General features: G+C 30.3%; 1 protein-coding gene across 3 annotated transcripts in view; it reads right to left on the reverse strand.

Annotated features, from left to right (window-relative positions):
* Positions 1 to 7,944: 7,944 nt before the first annotated feature.
* LOC107436247 (popeye domain-containing protein 3) overlaps positions 7,945 to 20,383 on the reverse strand; it is a 37,543-nt gene continuing 25,104 nt past the window's right edge. For 2 of the 3 annotated variants that reach the window (XM_043043887.3, XM_071177382.2), the window contains 3 exons: positions 17,648 to 17,800; positions 16,417 to 16,516; positions 7,945 to 8,272 (listed from right to left, as the gene is read on the reverse strand). In XM_043043887.3, the coding sequence (XP_042899821.2) occupies positions 8,208 to 8,272; positions 16,417 to 16,516; positions 17,648 to 17,800 (318 nt within the window). In that variant the 3' untranslated portion in view covers positions 7,945 to 8,207. The remainder of the gene's footprint in view (positions 8,273 to 16,416; positions 16,517 to 17,647; positions 17,801 to 20,383) is intronic. The other variant, XM_071177383.2, reaches the window with a different exon arrangement.

Below are 20,383 nucleotides of genomic sequence, written 5' to 3' on the forward strand. Positions count from 1 at the left end.
AAGTTACAAAGTTAAAACGCAGATTTAAGCGAAGTGACTATATTTGTACACCACTTATTCCGGAAGTTTTGCGAGACTTTTTTGTTAACGGATATCGCAATTTATATTACTGTTATCTTTTTTAAAAAATGGATTTCAAACACTTACTAAATTGCTCTTTGCTTATCTTCAAAAATATTAAATGGCATTAATAGATTGTATAAACAGAGGTAAAAGTAACCAGGGGTATTTATTCAGAAAGAAAGTTTTAAGATTATTTTTATCGATCTATTTATTTTTGCACATTAAAGAACATTGCCAATAAATTATAAACATCTAAATATCCTTAAAGAGAAATTTAATTTTTCATTACTATATATTTACTGTGCAATGCTTTTTATGAACAATTAGGAAAATCCGCTCCGTATGCTTGTCAACCCCCGAATTCGAAGAACTTTGTTTTTGCAATGCTTATGACAACACAGGAAAATAAATTATTTTCTCGATTTTATTTGCCTTTCCTTGATTTTATAACCACATACGTATAAGCTGTTTATATAATATAGATTGTTAAAGGATAGTTTTAAGCAAATTTAAAAAAATTCATCTATTTTTTTAGACAATTTTATTAACCGTTGCATACTTAGACAAATTAATTTTCATACTGGTAAAGTTTAAATGTTGATGTAAACTCGGTTTTACGAAGAACTATTGGCGATTTGATTTTTAGAAACTTGTTTTTTGCCGTTTTGCCAAGTTTTTTATGATTCGTTTTCCTGTGTGGGAAAGCAGAGTTGTCTTGCAGTTGAAATTTCAAGTATTTTCCGACTAGACAGAGCACTCAAACTTCAACTAAAGCTTAGTTCTGGATGACAATGCAAGTTTCAATCGTTTTGTGACCGCTATATTTAGAATTAAAGCACCAAATAAAATGTTTAACCCATTAAAATGTCGACCATTTTCCAAAAACTAAGGAAGAAGAAAATAATAAAAAAAAGATTAAAATTATTTTTAAAAATTACTTTTCACGAGTATATTAAAAAAGAAACTTTATATTTTTTTTCACACGGCTAATACGAAAAACGAGACACATCCCAATAAACTTTTGTCACCACCATAAATTCTCCCAGCGTATTTTGAAACTCTATGTTTACCCTACGTGTTTTGTTTTCGAAGTGGCAAAAACATTATTATTTTATTCTTTTTAGCCTGCTTATAAGACATGGCTTTTAAAGTGTTTTATTCCTTTTAATTATTCCTTAACTTTATTGTTATTGCTACTTTAAATTTAAGAATATAATAACAGATTCAATACTTAATTTTAACTTCATTTTTTAGTATCAAAGTTTTTCAGCAAATGTTAAAATTAGCTAAAGTTTCCTTCTTGTTTTCGAAAGTTCTTTTCACTGAGAAGAACAGAAAAAAAATCAATTAACTTTCTTAATGAGCAGTCATGATTTTGATGACTTGATGATTTTGATAATCGTAACATTTTAGCATTCTTCAATTGTGTGACACGCTTGCTTGAAAAATAATATGTCACCATCAATCTAATGGGTCACTATGTAATACTGGGGTTTAACATTTAAGTTAACACATTCATTATAAATGCAAATGCACTAACGCTAGCCACTTTGCGTCAAATATACTTTTTAGCTGAATAATATAAATAGTTTCTTCATTATTTACTTTAGAGTGTTTTCACATTAAGTGTGACGTCTTATCGGGATAAAATAAGCGTAGATAAAATAAGCCATACATTACTTATTTCAATCACTTTCTTAGTTTTTTACAATTCGAAATAAAATATGCATTTTTCATCATTACTCGAGTTTAGAAGTATAAGACTTATTTGCACCCTGAACTAACTTAAAGTGACAAGAGAAATGATGAATATCCTAATACCATTTTTAATATCCTTCTGAAGAGTTGGCAACATTTCAAAGAAGTTTTCGATAAGTTTTAAAATGATAATTTCGAGCTTCTTTCAATTCCAGAGACAGTTTCTCTGTTGCCTTATCCAGATTAAATAACGCGTCTATGGGATAAAAGAAAAAAAAATGGCGAAAAATGTCTCGTCTTCCGGAACAATACGAATGGAACAGATATTTTTTTTTCTTTTTTTTTTTATCTTGAGAAAGAAAACTGATTTAATAAGACAGTTTTTATGAAGGAAAGAAATGAAACTAATCATTCCGTCATATTAGTTTAGACTGGTGACGTTAAGCATGATTTAATTTTTCTTTCAGCTATTCATCAGTTACTGTTTGTATATGGGAGGCATAATTTGTCAGCATAATAAGAAATTACTGTGCTCGCTTTTTTGGAAATCGTTAACAAAAATGCATTTTTTGTAAGATGAAACAAAATTTATTGTTTCATTAAATGTATTGTTTATTGAATTTTCTTAGCAAAAATGAAATAATCGAAATTAGTAATAGAAAGTTAATATAATTTGTATATTCTTGAAAAGGACATGGATATCTTTTATTTCGCAAAGAATTTTAAAGAAATTAAAAAATGATCAAAATAACTTCTTTTTTAAAAAGAAAATTCCCAAGTTAACTAATTTTCGAAATTACTAATTTTAATAATTTTGTAAAAAATTTTTTCGTGAAGTGGAAAAACGAACTTTGTAAACGCATATTCTCTTCATCAATAAGTAAATTCTTCAGCACACACGAATTATCGTTTTAATTTTTAAAAAAATGCAAGTTATTGCTTAAAAAACATGTTCATGAATTTTTGGTCAGAACACATGACGGTTTTTTTTAGAAAAGAATATGCATGAAAAGCCTTTAACCTGGCATATAACAGAAATGTAGTTTATAAAATTGAACTTTTAAGCAAATAGTTTATTTTTCAAAGAAAATGCTTTTAAAAATGTTTATTTTTATATTCTGAGTTAATTTGTATTAAAATTCCTGCTTTTCTTGTAATATTTTTATAATTTGTATCTTGTTGTAATTTGTATTTCCTGCTTTTCTCATTGTGGTCCCCACATATTAGCCAACAATATCAAACCCAAGTCACATTTAATTGTACAACAGTTTTATACACTACACTACGTTTCGTTATTACAGGTAAATTAGGGAATGGCTAAGATGTTAAAACATAATGTCAAAACAAACTTTTAACAAACTTCTTTTAATAAAGCAAACTTTCTCATTTTTTTAAAAAAAATTTCATGAAATACGAGTTTTCAGTTTAAGACTGGAGATTATCATGGCCTTTTTTAATGTTTTAGAAAATACATTTTTTACTACCCCGAGATAAGATTTTAAACTAGTAACGTTCTTATTTTACGTTAGAAAAATCATCTTCGGGTTCAAAAAATATTATATTCTGTTCACTGTTAAAGAAAGGAAAATGCGAAGATTTAAATAAAATTGGAAAGCGTTTTAAAAACGTTTCATTTAAAAATACATAAATTAAAATTTTTACTTTTCCTCATTGAAAAGTTTAATAACCATTATTTTATCACATCCCTCTTTTACATGTTTTTAAAATATCTCTTGACTATTATTTCATTCAAGTGAAGTTCATCTCTTGAAATAGTCACTTTGAACTACATTAATATTATGCCTAAAAAGTATTCAAGTTGAGGGTCATAAATTAATATTGTCGTAAATCGGGGAAAATGAAAAATCTATTGAAATTTAATGAAATAATAGTGAAGAAAGCGAGAGAAGAAGCATTAACAATTTTTAAAACTTGCATTAAAGTAATTTTGATATTTTCATCACTCCTTGAGATTCCAATAGTACAGGATCAATTTTTTTCTTCGCTTAAATATAAAAATATCACCACTTATGCGCATAGATGCAATTATCTTGAATTAATTTTTGACAAAGTTTCTATATTAGGGCTTTTATAGGTTTTATATGTTAAGGGTGAACATTAGGAAACATCCTGTATTAGACATTAAGAGACTTCAAAACTCTTTCAGGAGATTTTAGGAGAGGTTGGTGAAAATGTTCTTTTTATTTTTGATAAAATAACAATAGTTTTTATTTATTAATCCTTTTAGTCATACTTTTTAAATGTCAAAAAATATAAAGACAAAACAAATAGTTTCATTATGAGGACCACAATTCTTATGGTGATACTTGATAAAAATTTTGGTTCCAAAATATTCTAACCCACAAAGGGTTAACAAAGACATCTGTCTCAGAGGTCTTCATATTTAAGTATCATTTTTGTGAATTAACTATATCATTGAATATTCTTGAAATTTTAGGAGTTTTACTCATCAAACTCTACTGCTTTTAAAATCCATTCACTTATTTAAAGTGCAAAAGCATTTTACTAGGTTTGTTTCGATTTGTACTCATTATGGTACGCTTTTTAAAATGAAGTCGTAAACATCTGTAACATATACATCCTGTGAGATCTTTGACTTTCATTCATTTAATAGGGGAGAGGGGGGTCAATTGTAACATTTTTTACTTAACTATTGTTAACTAACAAAAAATCCAATATATTATTAGTATTAATTGACAGACGAGTAAAGTAGACTATCCTCTACTAGAAAAAAATAAATACCTTATTTTAAATGTTATTATATTAGTCATTAACAATTTTTGACAGCCGTGCACTTGTTACAATTGTCCCCACTTACGGGGAGAATTGTAACAGTTCATAAATTCAACTAAAACATAGTTTATTATACATATTATCATAGTTGTGATATATTTTTTATTGATCAAAATCGTAATGATATTTTAGGAGTAAAAATAATAATGAGTAGAGACCTAAAGGGTTAAACTTTTAACTTTAAGGGGTTAAAAATTTTAATTTATGCGGTGAAAGGTGACAAATGAAATAATGCACATGCAACATAATATAAATGATATAGGAAGCTATTGGTGGTACTTAAAGAGTTAAGTAATGGTTTGTAAACATGAGATTATTTATTTTCACCTGTTACAATCGTCCCTTTACTTATTGTTGCAATCGTCCCCAAGACACCATTTCAGCTTCATTAGTTAAAAACAATGCTAGTTAGTTAACAAAACTATTCTTTTTTTTTAATGCTAATTAAGGTGTCCACTTACATATTCGGTTAATAATTTTTATTTGTTTAAACAAAATTACTTTGTTACAATATAATATTCTAACACCAAAAAAAGTACTTACTTAGCGTGAAAATATCTTTTGTGATGTAACTCTTTCAAAAGTACATAAAAATGGTTGCCATCAGGGGTGTACATGTAGATTTATTAAATACACCTTGTGCGCCATCTTGGAACAAAATCTAGAGCCCGACACTCGAAACTTTTGCTCTGTTACAATCGTACCCTGTTACAATTGACCCCACTCTCCCCTACAATTTACATGCATTACGATTTAATTTGTATGCTTTTCAATGTTAGATGGAAATTTAGTTTTCGACAGTTAATTCATAGCATTACCCTATATACGAAATTATAAATTTTATTGAAAACTCTTTCATATTAACATGAACTCGTAAAATGTGTCGAATGAAGCAACGAAAAGATCAAAAAATGGAAAAAAGGCATAGTCGACCGTTTTAAAATACATTCGTCTCTTGCGTTAATCATGAAGCATTATTAAAACTAAAATATCAGCTCTCAATAATTATTGAACCTGCGTAAAACACTAAACATAATTAAAACAAAAATGTGGAACAGTTTATTTAAATGAATAATTTGCTTCGAAACCGTTCATGTTTACTCAATAGCTCAGTTCATTTCAGTTGTTCGTCATTTATATGAGAAAAGAATTTTCATGTGGAAATACGTAGGCTTATGTACGTTTAAGCCTTCATGCCTATGACTGCTTACTTACTTGATATTTCAGCTCTGTGTTGCCAACACGAAAAAGAAATTTATCTGGCTCCCTTGAACAATCTTCCCACATACAAATTTTTATGTAATAAGAAAGATTTAGCTCTATCTTGCAAAATTATACATATTATTTAGGGCAAATCAGTATCGTCTAGAAATATTTATTAAATTCATTCCTTTGAGAAAAAAGAACATATCTTATTTTCTCTTAGAATACTGTAAAAGCTAATGCAAGTACTTATATTTCAAACTCAAAATGCCTCGGTTAACTTAATTTTGCTATGATTGTTAAAAGTGAAGTTGATAAAAGTTTCATAATCAAAATATTAAAGTTTAGAATGCTAAATACTTTTGTTTTGGCCATGCTTTCTATGGGATGGGTCTAAGAATTTGAGCGAGTAACAAATTAAAATTTAAGTAATGTCTTTTAAAAATTCTGTTCTAAGGGGCCTTCTATTTCCAGTTTTCAAATTCCGATTATTTTATTTCATTATATTTTTATTTTAAGTGCATGAAATATATTTGCATATAGGGTTAGTTTGTCGTATGAAGAAAAGAAATGAGACAGAAACAGATGACAGCTGATGAATTAACAGATGAAGAAGTTGAAACTTCCTTTATTTATTTACAATTTTTTATACATTTCACAGGATCACACAAGTCTCATTGCACATTTTTGCACTTTCTTTTAATATATAAAGAGAATCAACCTGGAATTTTGTGCACAAATAGATTTTTAGACTAAAAAACGATATAGATAAAAAAAATATTCTTTCTTAAAGAAGGATACTTTTTGTTGTTTAAAACTTCAATTGGAAACCAAATATGCCATCAATTTTCGCTAGTTGCTAAGCAACCAATGAAAAAAAAATAGTAAAAAAAGTAAAAGATTGCACTATTTTAGGCACATATTTCATTCATAGTTTCGATAAGAAGTATGGTTTTTGCATCTTATTGTTATACAACAGTTTTAAGCCAACATCCTTCATTTTGTTCTCATTTTGAAAGAATCAAATTTTAAGTAAATAATCTGTTTAATGACTACTAAACCAGAGATCCAATCACAAAATCAATACAATTTACTAGGTCAATAATGATAACTAAGGAAAATAAACACACTGAAACTTTACTTTATTAATTCAGATTGGAAAAGCGCACAAGGCAACTGAAACCCAATTTGCATTATATAAACCAGAAATAAGACATAAATTCTTAATAATTAAAAATAATTAAAAAAAAATATAATATATAAATGTGTAATTGAGTTAGTGTTTGATAAATGTGTGTTTGAGTCATGTTAATAAAATACACATATATATATTATATTTTTTTAATTATTTTTAATTATTACGAATTTATGTCTTATTTCTAGTTTACTAAACCAGAGGGTAATAGGTAAAAACCAATTTGCAAATGCTGAGGAAAAGTGCTTTTCTACGAACTGCTGATCGTACAGGAAATAAAGATAATGTGTACCCATTTAAAATATGATTCAATGATTTTAGAATAAAAATAATTTTAATAAATTTCTTGTCATAATAATAACTGTTATCATTAAACTAATTATCCTCCCAGTTGGTTAGGTTAATTGTAGTTTTTCAAAGAAGGCTCTAAAAACCATTTGAGTGAATTTAAAAATATCAAATTTCTCACAGTCTTTTTGGCGATTTTTTTTTGGCCAAATTATTTTCAAACTTAATATTGGTTAAGAGAGGTTGGATTTATTTTTGGTTATGTTATCTCTCGATAAATCGCCAGCTTTGGATCTCTTCCCGTGCTCCTAACTGTCAGCTAGGAACAGTTCATTTACATTACAATCAATTCGGAATTATTGGCGACTGAGGGCCCCTTGGGCTTTTCAATCATAACCGTTCAATATCTATCTCAACAGAAATCCCATTCATCATGAGTTTATAAGTAGTTGTGATGAAAACTTTTTGTGATCAGTAGACTGTGTGGTGGCTGTTATACTAAAGCTTTTATAAACTTTTAAACCATGTCGACCTTTTAACTTTATAAATCAAACATTCTCAGAACAAACATAATTTTAATAATCAGCGAGCACCTTTTTTTTTTTTTTTTTTTTTTTTTTATGAACGAAAATGTATTTTCAAAAACAACCACTTCGTTCTTCTCGAATTCAAAAATCTGGAACTTGTATATTTTCACCTTTATTGAAGAAGAAAAATCAATTTTGCACATCTTTCTCTCAATGGAGCTATATATATAAGAAAATATCTTCCTTTTTCGCTTTTGAAAACAATGTTCTGAAGAAAGAAGAGCAGAGGATGGAATGAATCTTTCGCGATCTTAAACAAACAATCGACACTCGATCGTCTGCTTCCTTGTTGTTCCTCCTCCTCTTCTACTGCCAATTGATATAAAAATGTCTCTTCTTGGCCTCTTCTGGGTGATACTTTACTCGGAATGGAGAACCCTCGTGTGTCCATGGCCTGTGGCAACAAAGTCCTTGCTGCCAAAGACTGTAACACACAAATAAAAAGAAAACATAAGCATATAAAAACGGGATAAAACTAATAAACAAATAATAAAGCAACGCTGAAAAGAGGAAGTTTATTGCTTTTTGAATCCCAAAAATAGAATCTTTTTTTGACTTTTCAAACAAATTTATACTTACGACGATGATTTTATTCTCTCGGTGAAAGATACACTTCAGAAAAGTTTAGAATGAAAGCACCAAGTATGAAAGATTGTTTTCAAGTATGCAATAGTTTTAAGTTTTAACTTTTTTTCTTTTCTTTTTTTCAGTTTTACTCCAGAATAATTTTTTTTTCTGTTTGAATGCAAATGATTTTTCTCGTTGAGATTTGTAATAAGTTAAAACTAAAAGCGTAGTATACTTATTTCTACCATCTTTAGACAGTATACATAAAAAAATTATTTATAAGGCATTGTCATTATTGATACATGCTTATACCTAATATGTAGGATACTCACTAAAGTCTTGAACAACCCTCTCAACTATCAAACCATTTTAGTTATGGCTAAAAAAGTGGCGTCTAGGTATAGTAAAGTGGCTATGTACTGCTCGATAAGACTCCTTACAGTACCAGTAGGAATAAACAATTATAGTCAGTCAAAAATTAGTACTTAAGAAAAAACAAAACTCCGTCAAAAACTAACGAAGCACTACTAAAGAAAGTGGGATCTAAAGCATAAAAACATGTTTAATCGAGGGAGGAGTTGAAATGCGATTGTTAGAAGCAACCCCAAGTTTCATCTGGCAATCAAATTTTTTCTTATGTTTTTCATTTCTGTTTCATGGCTGGTGACTGAACAGATTTTCCTCATTTGAGTATTAATTTACGAACCCGAATGTTCATACTAGTAATTATTTATTTCTAGACAAATTCTAAAAATATGTGTTCAGAGCAATTATGAAAACACTATTCATTCCTATAAAACGTTCAACATGCGTATGAGTGGTAACATGATATCAAGAAAAAAAAAATCCATGTGATCAAGCTTTGTCCTTTGTTATTTAGCTTTTCATACTATTCTGATGTTCTAACATACAAAAGACCTTATTTTACGAGAAATGCATATTTATCGGGTCCTTCGAATCACGTCAAAGTCGTTAATGGCGTCAAAAGCTCATTCTTTTACTTCAAAACAAGACGATTTTTTTCCCTTTTCTCAACTTTTTTCCGATTCTAACAATCTAATAGAATATTAAAAGGGCGTCGTCGTTCAGAGGAGAATCTTTAAAGACATAAAAAGCATAAAGTACCAAAGATATTTTTTGTTCCAAAAATTAACAAGCGATATGGCCTCGAGATTATATTTTTGGTTTCTCAAACGACATTTAGAAATGTGAAACAAGAAATTCTGTGAGTAAAAGTAACGTCTGCAAAATCAATAAAATAAAAAAAATAAAACGATTCGTTTTGATCTCATAAAAATAAAGTATGAGATTTTTTTTCGAAAGGGGAACTTTTTGTACTATCACTGTCAACTTTCTTTCACTCATAAATCCTCTATGAATAATTTATATAATTCGAGAACCCATTCCTATACAGAATTATGGAGTTTAGGAAAAGTTATGTTTTCTGCTTTCTTAACTTACAACCAGATCTTATAGATAAAGGTAATTTTTTCTTACATATTTATATTTTAGAAAATATATATCGATGCCAACCGAACATTGGTTGTAAGCAATCTTTTTTTAAGACCATGTTTATGAAGGCATCATTCAATCCTTTTCTTTTTCATTTCTTATCACTTTTTCGGGAATTTAAAGCGTTTCATCTTCAAGAACTGTTGGAATTTTTTCGTCGTAAGAAAGTTTTCTCTTATTATTATTGTTTTCATATAAATATTTATTGAATTCAACATTGAAATATCATTCATGATTGTCATTTATTATAATAATACGATGTTGATGAATTCGATGGCAGAATCATAATTTTTTTTAATCGAGATGCAATGTAGAAGTGGAAAAAAAGAACATGCTAAAAAGCTTTTAATAAACTCTTAAATTTCAGACTTTGTAACCATGCTATGCTTAAATATAAGTACAGAACAAATTATAAAATACGATTTTTTTTAGAATTATATATTTTTACTTATAGGATTCATTCACGAAGCCCTATGGTTGTCTCTCGTTTACTTGTTGCTCCTTTTAAAACAGATGCTTTTCAAATAAATAACATTTTTTTCATGAAATATATAATTTTTACGTACGAACATTTTGTTAATATGTTAAAAGTAACAAAATGAGCGATTACTCGGATTTTAAAAACTTGGATCAGTACTCGAAAAAAAAAACTTAGCCTAAGGAATACAGATTTTATAAATCAGCAAAAAATAAATCAAAATTATTTTTACTCGTTAACAAGACTTATATCATTATAACAGTTCACTATAACATAAAACAGCTTATATCTCTTTTGAATCTTTCATATTTTTAAAAATTTCGATATAAATGTTAATATTTATGTCTGGCAAACATCTAATCCTTTTTTTATTATATTCATTCATTTTTATTATTATTTTAACATCAAGTCAAACTTACTTTAACATCAAGTCATCAAGCTTATAAAACAAAGATCTCGAGGAAGCGTATAAGTATAGATTTTTCTACAACAATGGACAAATAATTACTGTTTAAAGTAAAAAAAAGGTTGAAAAAAATATATGTGACTCATACACCTAAAATTGTATTTTTCAAACGAACTGAAATTTAAAAAAAAAAAAATGCGTGAAGTTTATTAATAAAAATGGCCATTTTAGAACGTTAAATTTCAACTTAATAGCTACATTTCATTGATTAATAAATCCCAACAAATTGCATTTTCTACAAGTTTAATAGTTGATAATTCTTGAACTTATAATCGAATCTTATTTATTTTATTCCATCATACTCTACGTACATTTTTCTACGCATTTTTAAGTTTTTAAGTTTCATAGCTTTTGCGAAGCGAAAGAAAATGAAACTTAAAGCAGAAAAGTGGCACAAATCGCAGTAAAGCACTTAAAATCACAATAACTTTTAGTCAAATTGAAATTTAGAGAAAAAAAACGTGTATTAATTCAATAAGCAAAAATGACTTTTTTGGCAAATCAAATTTTGATGCAGTTTTCCTGCCGCATGCTGATCGGACCGCATGTTATTTTTTAATTTAAATTTAATGAGTAATAAATCTCCAACTAATTATCATAGGTTGGATTTTTTTTATTCTATCGCACTCTCAATACTTCGTAATTTCAAGTTTCGAAGTATCATAGGTTTTGCACAGCAAAATATAGTTGAACATCAAAACAGCGGTTAGGGATGATTGCGATTTGTTATTACGGAGAGAAAATACTCAAACCCAAATATAGTAATTTGATTGAGTAAGAATGCTACATGTTGGGAACAAAATAACTATAGATTAAATCTTGCTCAGATAAACTCTCAGGAGGAAAAAAAATATCGTTTGTACAAAACTCACGATCATGAAATAAAACAAAAATGACGGTGGAGTCTCTTTATTACGACATCCATGGGCATCATCTAAAATAATTCGGTACAAGAAAACTTTGTAACTCAGAGTCTAGAGAATTCTAAAGTTAAAATACAAATTTTGCTACAAATGCTACAAATTTTTTTGTCGGTGGATATGATATGAATTTTTCATTAGAAATAGAGTAGATACATATTACAAGCATATCAAAATCGTTATTTCTTATTGTATCAATAAAATACTCACGAGGGAAAAAAATGCACGAATATAGAAAATAGTACCCACTAGTATGTCAGCGAAATCAGAGAAATTAAATTTTAAAAAGGCCGCACATTAAAAAATCGATTTCTGAGAACTAATCGACTAATTGGGTATAATATGAAAAAAACACAACTACTTCCACTTCGAAAATTTTACTAGGAATAATATTTACCTTTTAGTTTAATTAATAAAGTTTTAAATATGTTTTAAATATGTTTTAAATAAAGTTTTAAATATGTTTACTAAATTCATAAACTTAGATAAAACAACAAAATAAATTATTTCAAAAGGAACTAGGCTAATACATTTCCAACCTGGCGAGCAACGACTTGTAACAACACACTTCGTTTAATGTTTATTTGTTGCTAGAAATCTGGTTCGCAGAAAATGCTGTTTACCAGTTAAATTTAGGTCTAATTCAGGGGCTCTAAGTAGGAGTAACACGACCTGTGACGCAGATTATAGTATACCCAATTTCGCACAAATTTTGTATTTTGCCATGCAAAATTACTTACTTTAAAATAATGTAAAAATTTGCATACCTTACAATTCAAAATTTTCAGTTTTTAATTAAATAAAATAATTAATATTTAATAAAAGTTATTTTTGCATGGAATTACCTTTGGGTAAGCGAATTTTATAATTGAAATTGTGTGCAAAAAATTGTTTAATTCAAGAAGTTCTTGAGACATGATGAAATAAGCAAAATTTTTTTATGGGGTCCCAACTTCGGATCGCTCTCCTATGGGAACCATATATCCCAGAATGCGGCTAAACCCTATATTTTGAGAGTCCGAAATCCGAATCCATCTTATAAAATGTATTTTATAAAGAGAAGGTACGTTTTTGTGTCTGATTTCGTAACTTTAAATATCGTCTGCACAAACTAATTAGCATATTTTATGTCACTCTCTTGAACCATTACAATAAAGTTCTAGAACGTGAAGATCCGAACATTAGATCCAAAGTTATTCTAGATGGTCCTTTTTTGTGTGCATTGTATCATGAGTTTGCATTGTCTTTCATTTAGCGGCTTTAAATTTTTAAGAAATTTTTTTTTCACATTTTGATATTATTAAGTATCTTAATTCATTCAATATCTTCAGGTAACTATTCAGGTAAACTAAAAATTGAGTCGGGCACATTTTATCCCATTTGGAAACCTTCACCTTAATGAATGACCGTTTGTTTTCGTCATTTTCTTGGCCTCTGTCGTTTTCCAATAACACTGTTCAAAATCATCTGTATAATATGAAGCGTTCACCTGTATAATATGAAGCAGTTCTTTGTCCACTTGTAAACAGTTAGTTACATCATCTGTTATTTCATGAATATTTCTACTTATAATAAAACACAGTCTTTCAATTGCAAATTTTTTCAAAAATTCCATTGAAAATTGGAAAGATAAACGTCTGAACATTTTGTTACAGACAGACGACCAAATCATTTAAAGAAAAATATTTTGAATGGTTTTACCTTCCTAATAACAATGTCACTCTTGGAAGAATTTCGCTATTTAGAGACTTCGTTGTAGGGAGATTCTACTGCTACATTTTACTGCCATGATAGTTTGACCATATTAGTACATATTTTAAGAGAGTGCCATTTTTAAAACTTTTTCTTATGTGTTCATTCTACATTTTGTCTGTTCTTGTCACAGAACACTATTTTAAATCACTCATAACATCAGAACCGTTGGAATTTCGATAGAGTCGAGTTTCGTTGGAGCTCGAAAATTCAAACATCGACTACGAGGATCAATTTTAGCCCTTCATTCAAAAAATCATTTAAAAACATTAATTATTACGTTCGACTTTGAAAAATTATTTTTTCCGGATTAGTTTATAGCATTAACCATCGTTATAAATTAAATTATTACCGATTCTGTTTAAGATTTTATCACACGTTCTTTAACGAATAATTATTTTTCCCAAATTCAGTGAGCAACGTGTGTGTGAATCGGTGCTACGTCATCGAATTAGCATTCCTAAAGTCATCTGAAAACACGCGTTTATTTTGTTTATAGCTATGATTTAAAAGCGTGTTTCTAGGGGAAAAAATATGGTGAATATTTTTTCCGAAGAGCCCTTAAATCCAAGGAAGAAAAAGTATTGGATAAAATGGTTTTAAAATTTTTAAAAGAACAAGAATTTTTCCATGCTATATTTGTTTACACGAAAAGGAAACAAATAAAATATTGCATGTAACTTAAAAAAGAATACGAAGAAATACGAAATATAAGCATGAAGAAATATGAAATATAAATACGAAGAAATACGAAATATAAATACGAAAAAATTACAATACAATTAAATCGACATGAATCGTTTACGTTATTTGTTTACGAAAAACAATTACGCCCAAGATGAGAATTGCATCAATTTTGACCTTTTAGGAGGTAAATGAGACGTCATATTGAAAAAGATCACAATTGTGATATTAATTAGATTCATTAAATTTCTCTTTTATTTGCTTTACATACATACATACAATATCCATGAACACGAGACTTGGAAGAGCAGTATGCGCCTCAGTTAATTCCGTTTATATGTATTAAAAATAATTTCATTCATAACATTTTTAAACGGAATTAATAAATTCCTTTTGACAAAAATAAATTGTTCGATTCGACATACTTTTTCGGTAAAAGCTGCCAAATATTTAAAAGAGAAGATTTTCAAATTGATTAAACACAAATAAACCACGATTTTCTCGAGATATTTAAGTTCTAGTCAACTCAATTTGTTTTTACAATGTTTAAAATCAAATAAAATACAACTTATTGTTAGAAAATATATCGTTTATTTCATTTAATGGCTCACATAAAATCACAGAAGAACTCAACAATATTCTCCTGATACTCAGCGTCCAACATATCGGACAGCATTTAGTATAATTTTAATACTAGAAGATAATATTTTAAAATCTTCTTTTCTGTTTGTATTGTCAATGGTCTATATAAAAGCCAGTGGATCAGTAAATAGACCGCTCACCTCATGGAAAGGTGATCCAGGTTCGAATCCCATCGGTGACTGGTAAACATGAATTATGCTTCCAGCAGGCACCAACCACCGAGGTGACAAAAAATATCATCAATGGTAGACGGATCATGGGTTAGACTCTCCTCGCCATCGGGCTAACAGTGGAAAGTTTCCATGGTTTTTTTCACCATGTAATGCAAAAAAAATCATGTCATTGGTGAGGAAGCTATGGTGTCATTGATGAGGAAGACATGGTGAGGAAAACCATGTCATGAGGAAACCTCCTCACCATGTACAAAAATGTACTTTCTCTGAATAAACATACCGTTTTTCCAACGGATTCGGAATTCTGACCTTCATAATATAGGTAGCAGCAATGTGAGAAATATGTTCCCCTTAGTTTGATTTGGAAAGCGATCAAAAGTTTGGACCCCTTAATGCTAACTTCACTTTTTGTGTATTTCGATAAAAAATAACTATTAAAAATGACTTTTAGTAATTTTTTTGGGGGGGAGGGGCGCTGTAGATACAATGTTCTTAGGGATTTTTATACTTTAGTATAACGATATTTTATTGATTGATATCATTCAAAGAAGCAGTTTTAAATTATCCGAGAGCTGAATAAAGTTAGTTTTAAAAACAAATGTTTGAAATTAGCTTCCAACCCTATGGCTTCATTCCAGAACAACTTTTTTAAGAATTCAATTAAAAAAAGGGAAAGAAATCTTTCTTTAGTTTTCATGTGATTTTAATATTCTAAATCAAATACACTTGATTTTTAAATCATACTTAAAATCTACTTCGCACTTACGTAAAAAAATTTTCTTATAACGCCCTTTCTAAAAACTGGGTAAATGTTACGATATTGCGTTCACGTAGACTTGGTAAAAATTGTCCCCAAGCGTTCGAATTTTAAAAACTCAGTGGGAGTGTGCGTTACAGCCGATTTTTTGCAGTCTTTGATAGATAGAGTGTCAACGGTGCAAAGCGTGTGATTGCTACAAATGAGGCAAAACAGTGACTGAGATATGCGACATTTTAGTGAAAGTGTGCAATGAAGTTTTTAAGTAGTTTAAATGTTTTAGAGATAGAAAGGAAAATTTTAACGAATGATGACAAGAAGCAGTGACGAGGTGTGGTGCGACGATGCTTCAAAGGGCAATACCGAAAGAAGCATTTACTGATAGCTTCCAGTAGCTGTGCAACCTATGTCAATTTAAGTATTTGGACGATAATGGTGTTTACTTTGAATTACAGTAAAGGTTTTTTTTTTTCAATTTGTACTTCTCGTTCCTTTTGTTTTGTGAGACCATTCATCGAATGAATTTTTCGATTACACCTCGTTTAAAGTCGGGATTGCTAACGGCTTCCGTAAGAACAAGCTCTCTGATAAGAATTTTTCCTTCTTGTGAGATATACCTGTTGATTCTGTGACCTTTTTTGTGTCCTCTTGGGATGCGATAGAACCCGTAAAGCTGGGAAGACGAATATCTAAATGGGAACCCTTCTCCGTCACCATCTGTAACACAAGAACAACAACGAGGATTAAATTCGAATATTTAAACATTCTCACATTCTTCTTCAACACTACAACGCCCTAACATCGCGAACAATTTTCCTTATTACTGTGAACAGACAGAACTAAGGACAGTTCCTTCATTAAATTATGGTAAATATTTCTTTAGTTATTTTCTGTAAAATTCTAAGAAGTAGCTTCAAGCTAATAACGATTCTTTAACACAATGACTCCCTCACGTCACAATAAATTCGCCTTCTTACAATGAACAGAAAGTACTAAGGATGTTTCGTTTTTTATACTTGAGCTGGGTAGACTATATTTGAGGGTGCCCCTTGATTCTCGCCAAGCTGTGATTGCGGTTAATCGCCAAGCTGGGCGATGTTGAAACCCAAGATTCTGATTGGTTTAGATTTTAGCGTTATTTTTAAATGCTCAATGGTATATCTAATTTCAGAGATCCGTTAGTTCTACGTTGGATACCGGCTGGTAAGGTTACTTTTGCTTCTGGTCAATAAGATCGAAGGTATGTGGGCAGTCATAAAAAGGGACTTTAGAAAAAAATGTCACCGCCAGTCCAGTATCACAGACGTCATTTTCGATTCGTATTTCGCCGAATTTATGTGGCGCTGGGGATACACAGAATATATTCGTGATAAATTTAGACAGTATCTAACTGCTATTAGAGAATTATGTGCACCTAAATCTGAGGATATTCAAGCTTAATTAAGAGGTGAGTTGTTTTTTTCCTTTTCATTCTGTGCTCACTCCATTAATTTTTGTTTCGATTCAAAATGCATTTTATTGGGTTTATTAATTTTTCTTATATTGGGTTCATTGCAATTTTATAAAGTTTTGGCCGATGTTTTAGTGAAATTTTCCAATGTTTTACTGAAATATCATTATGTTTTGGCCGCCATTTCTGTTATTACGATGTTCCGCACAAACAGGAATGGCGCCAAACATAAGTAGCCAATTTCGCCAAGGGGCACCCTCAAGTATATTTTAACCTTGAGCTTTATGTGAAAATTTATCTTCCTAAAAAAGCCCCTTGCAAATTATTTCATTCATTATTGTTCTTTCATAGCGTATAATTATGAATTATATTTCAATAAAGCTAGATTTTTTTTATACCTTTTCATTCATGGCATAGAGTTTTCTGGTGATGTCCCTAGAGAGTAGGAGGGCGAGAACTGTCGAGAGATGGGTCTCCTTAATCAGAAGATACTCGAGGCTCTGTCTCTGCCACACAATACAGCGACTAGGAGTCGTCGCTATGATGGATACCTATCATACACACAACACTTTAATATTTAACACAAAAAAAAAACCTTTGCCTTTAAGCAATATAACTAAGGAGTATTGTCTTTAGAGGAGTTTGAGGAACGGCAAGTTCAGGAGATGATGAATGTCAGTTATGGGGATACTGTTCACGTTTACCAATGAGGCAACCGAGGTTTGACTCAAAGTGATAGCTGGCATATTCATAAAGAAAAATGCACATCTGGGGTAAATGGATCTGATTTGAAGTCTCCTTGCTAACAGCCTTGAGATCCATGTGACCACTAAGGATACTAGGATTTTAAATGCCGTTAATATTCTATTACTTTAATTACAAATTTAAAACCATAATCATAAATACTTGGTTCAATTGAAATATTTTATGGAGTGTGAACAATATTTTCCGCACAAATTTTACAATTGAATATCATGTCAGTAATACTTAAATATTCTTTACAATTAATGAAAACCTCAGAATATTATTATAAGTCGCTTACCAAAACTATAAATTGCTTACCATAAAAATTGCAAATTGCAAAAGTTATAAATTGCTTAAAATGTAAGAATCTCGGCACACATTAATTAACAATGAGTTTCAGATTTTTACTTTTAGATTTTTTTTACTTTTCTTTCTTTTCTTTTTTTTTTTTTGCTCCTTTATTGATTACAGTACTCTTTTTCAGGAGCTAAAAGTCATTATCATTATTAAAAGTCATTAAATCGAGAATTAGCCACGTGCATCCACACACCTCTGCACGCCACTGCTTGAAAAGAAGAAACAAAAAGGGTGGTTGCAGTTAGCTTCGCAGTTCGCAATTGCTAAAAAAAAACTATTTCTACTTAGAAATTTTGAAGTATAAACTTTGTAATTTGCCTTATTCCTTAACTTTGAAAAAATTATAAAGTTTCAGGTTAGAAAAAAGACCTGCAAGGTGTGTAAATTCAGCAATGAGACTGATTTTTAAATATTTTTATTCTTATAGCAGTGCAGGAACTCGGAAATTGGAACAGTCTTTATATAATATGTTACAGCATTTAAAGTATTAACTAGTATCCCAAAATGAAGTTCATTGAGATGAATGTTTAATCTCGGGGAGAGGAAAAAGTCAAAAGGATTCAAATCAGACGAGTAAAGAGGTTAAAGAGTCACAAGAATATGCTCATTGGCCAAAAACTCTTCCATTGACATAGCTGTGTGACGAGACGCTTCACCGTTCTTGCTTGGTCTCACGGGCATGATCCTTTGTCGAAGTCAAAATTCAATTCTTTTTTTAAAAATCTGATTAAACATGGCGTGATACAAATTCAATCATTCTCTGATTATTTTGACCGCTAATCAACAATATGAAAAATCAAGCTCCCAGATTGTGTCAACGTTTTCAGCAATTCGTGCAATTGAACTGTCTCTTCGCTGCATTATTCGTCTTCCAACGACTCTCTTTCTTTTTAAAATGTCTTAGACCACCGAAAAACTTAGACTATTGGCAAAACCCTGAAGGAGCTGTTTTAGGCTGAATGATTTTCCTTTCAATATTTTTCAATCTTTAACAAGTGAAATAAATGATGACAGGAATAAGAAAATAACACTAGCAATTTATTTTACACTTTTTGGAACAGCAACAAAAACATGATGCCATTCACCACAAAACAAATATGTATATACAAAAGGTTGAAAATTAAATTAAAGAGTGAACATAGAGGACTCTACACACTCCCTTCCCTGTGGAAACGATTAAGAAACATAATCCTTTAAATGAGGTGGAAACCTGACGGTTCTTCCACTACGTGTGGTTTGTTTATGGTTGTCAGAAGACGAGATTCGGCCCGGGGGTTCACACTGAGGGTGTGAATCTGTGTCAACCCTTGGTTTGTGAGTGTCAAGCGAATGCTTGGTATTGTCCTGTATAGTAAAGCATGGTTTTAGTCTATCAATTGAAATTCTTTTGACTTTTCCATTGATTTCAATATCAAAGTATTTCGATGTTCGGTGCTTGACAACGTAAGGACCAAGATAAACTGGTTCCAATGAGGATGTAGCAGCATTATTGTAGATGAAAACATGCGAGCAATTCGAAAGTTGTTTTGAAACAAATACGGCTTTAGTGCCATGAGCAGTCGATGCAGAAGGTTTCATGCTACGTATGATACTTTGCACTAAGCCTATGCACGAAGTCTGAGTGCGTGACATTAGGGATCTCAGTAACAAATTCTCCAGGTAAACAGAGAGGACTTCCGTACAGAAGCTCAGCTGAAGAATATCTGATATCTTCTTTTAGCGCCGTACGTAATCCGAGAAGAACAAAAGGTAAGGCGTCTACCCAAGATTTATTTTGTTGCAAATGGCATCTCAGGCTGGCTTTTATAGTTCTGTGTTGACGCTCGATCAGTCCGTTCGATTGTGGATGGTAAGCAGTTGTCCTAGAGGATTGAAATCCCAAATATCTGCTTAACGATGAAAAGAGTTGGCATTCAAACTGGCGTCCTTGATCGGATGTAATGCGTTGTGGTACGCCAAAACGAGAAAACCAGGTTGAAAAAATAAGGTTTCTGCTGATTGATCCGTCATGGGTAGTGCTTCAATCCATCTTG

The sequence above is a fragment of the Parasteatoda tepidariorum genome, chromosome 2 (assembly GCF_982258835.1).
Source record: "Parasteatoda tepidariorum strain Cologne lab strain chromosome 2, Ptep-v5.0, whole genome shotgun sequence".
Classification (NCBI taxonomy): domain Eukaryota; kingdom Metazoa; phylum Arthropoda; class Arachnida; order Araneae; family Theridiidae; genus Parasteatoda; species Parasteatoda tepidariorum.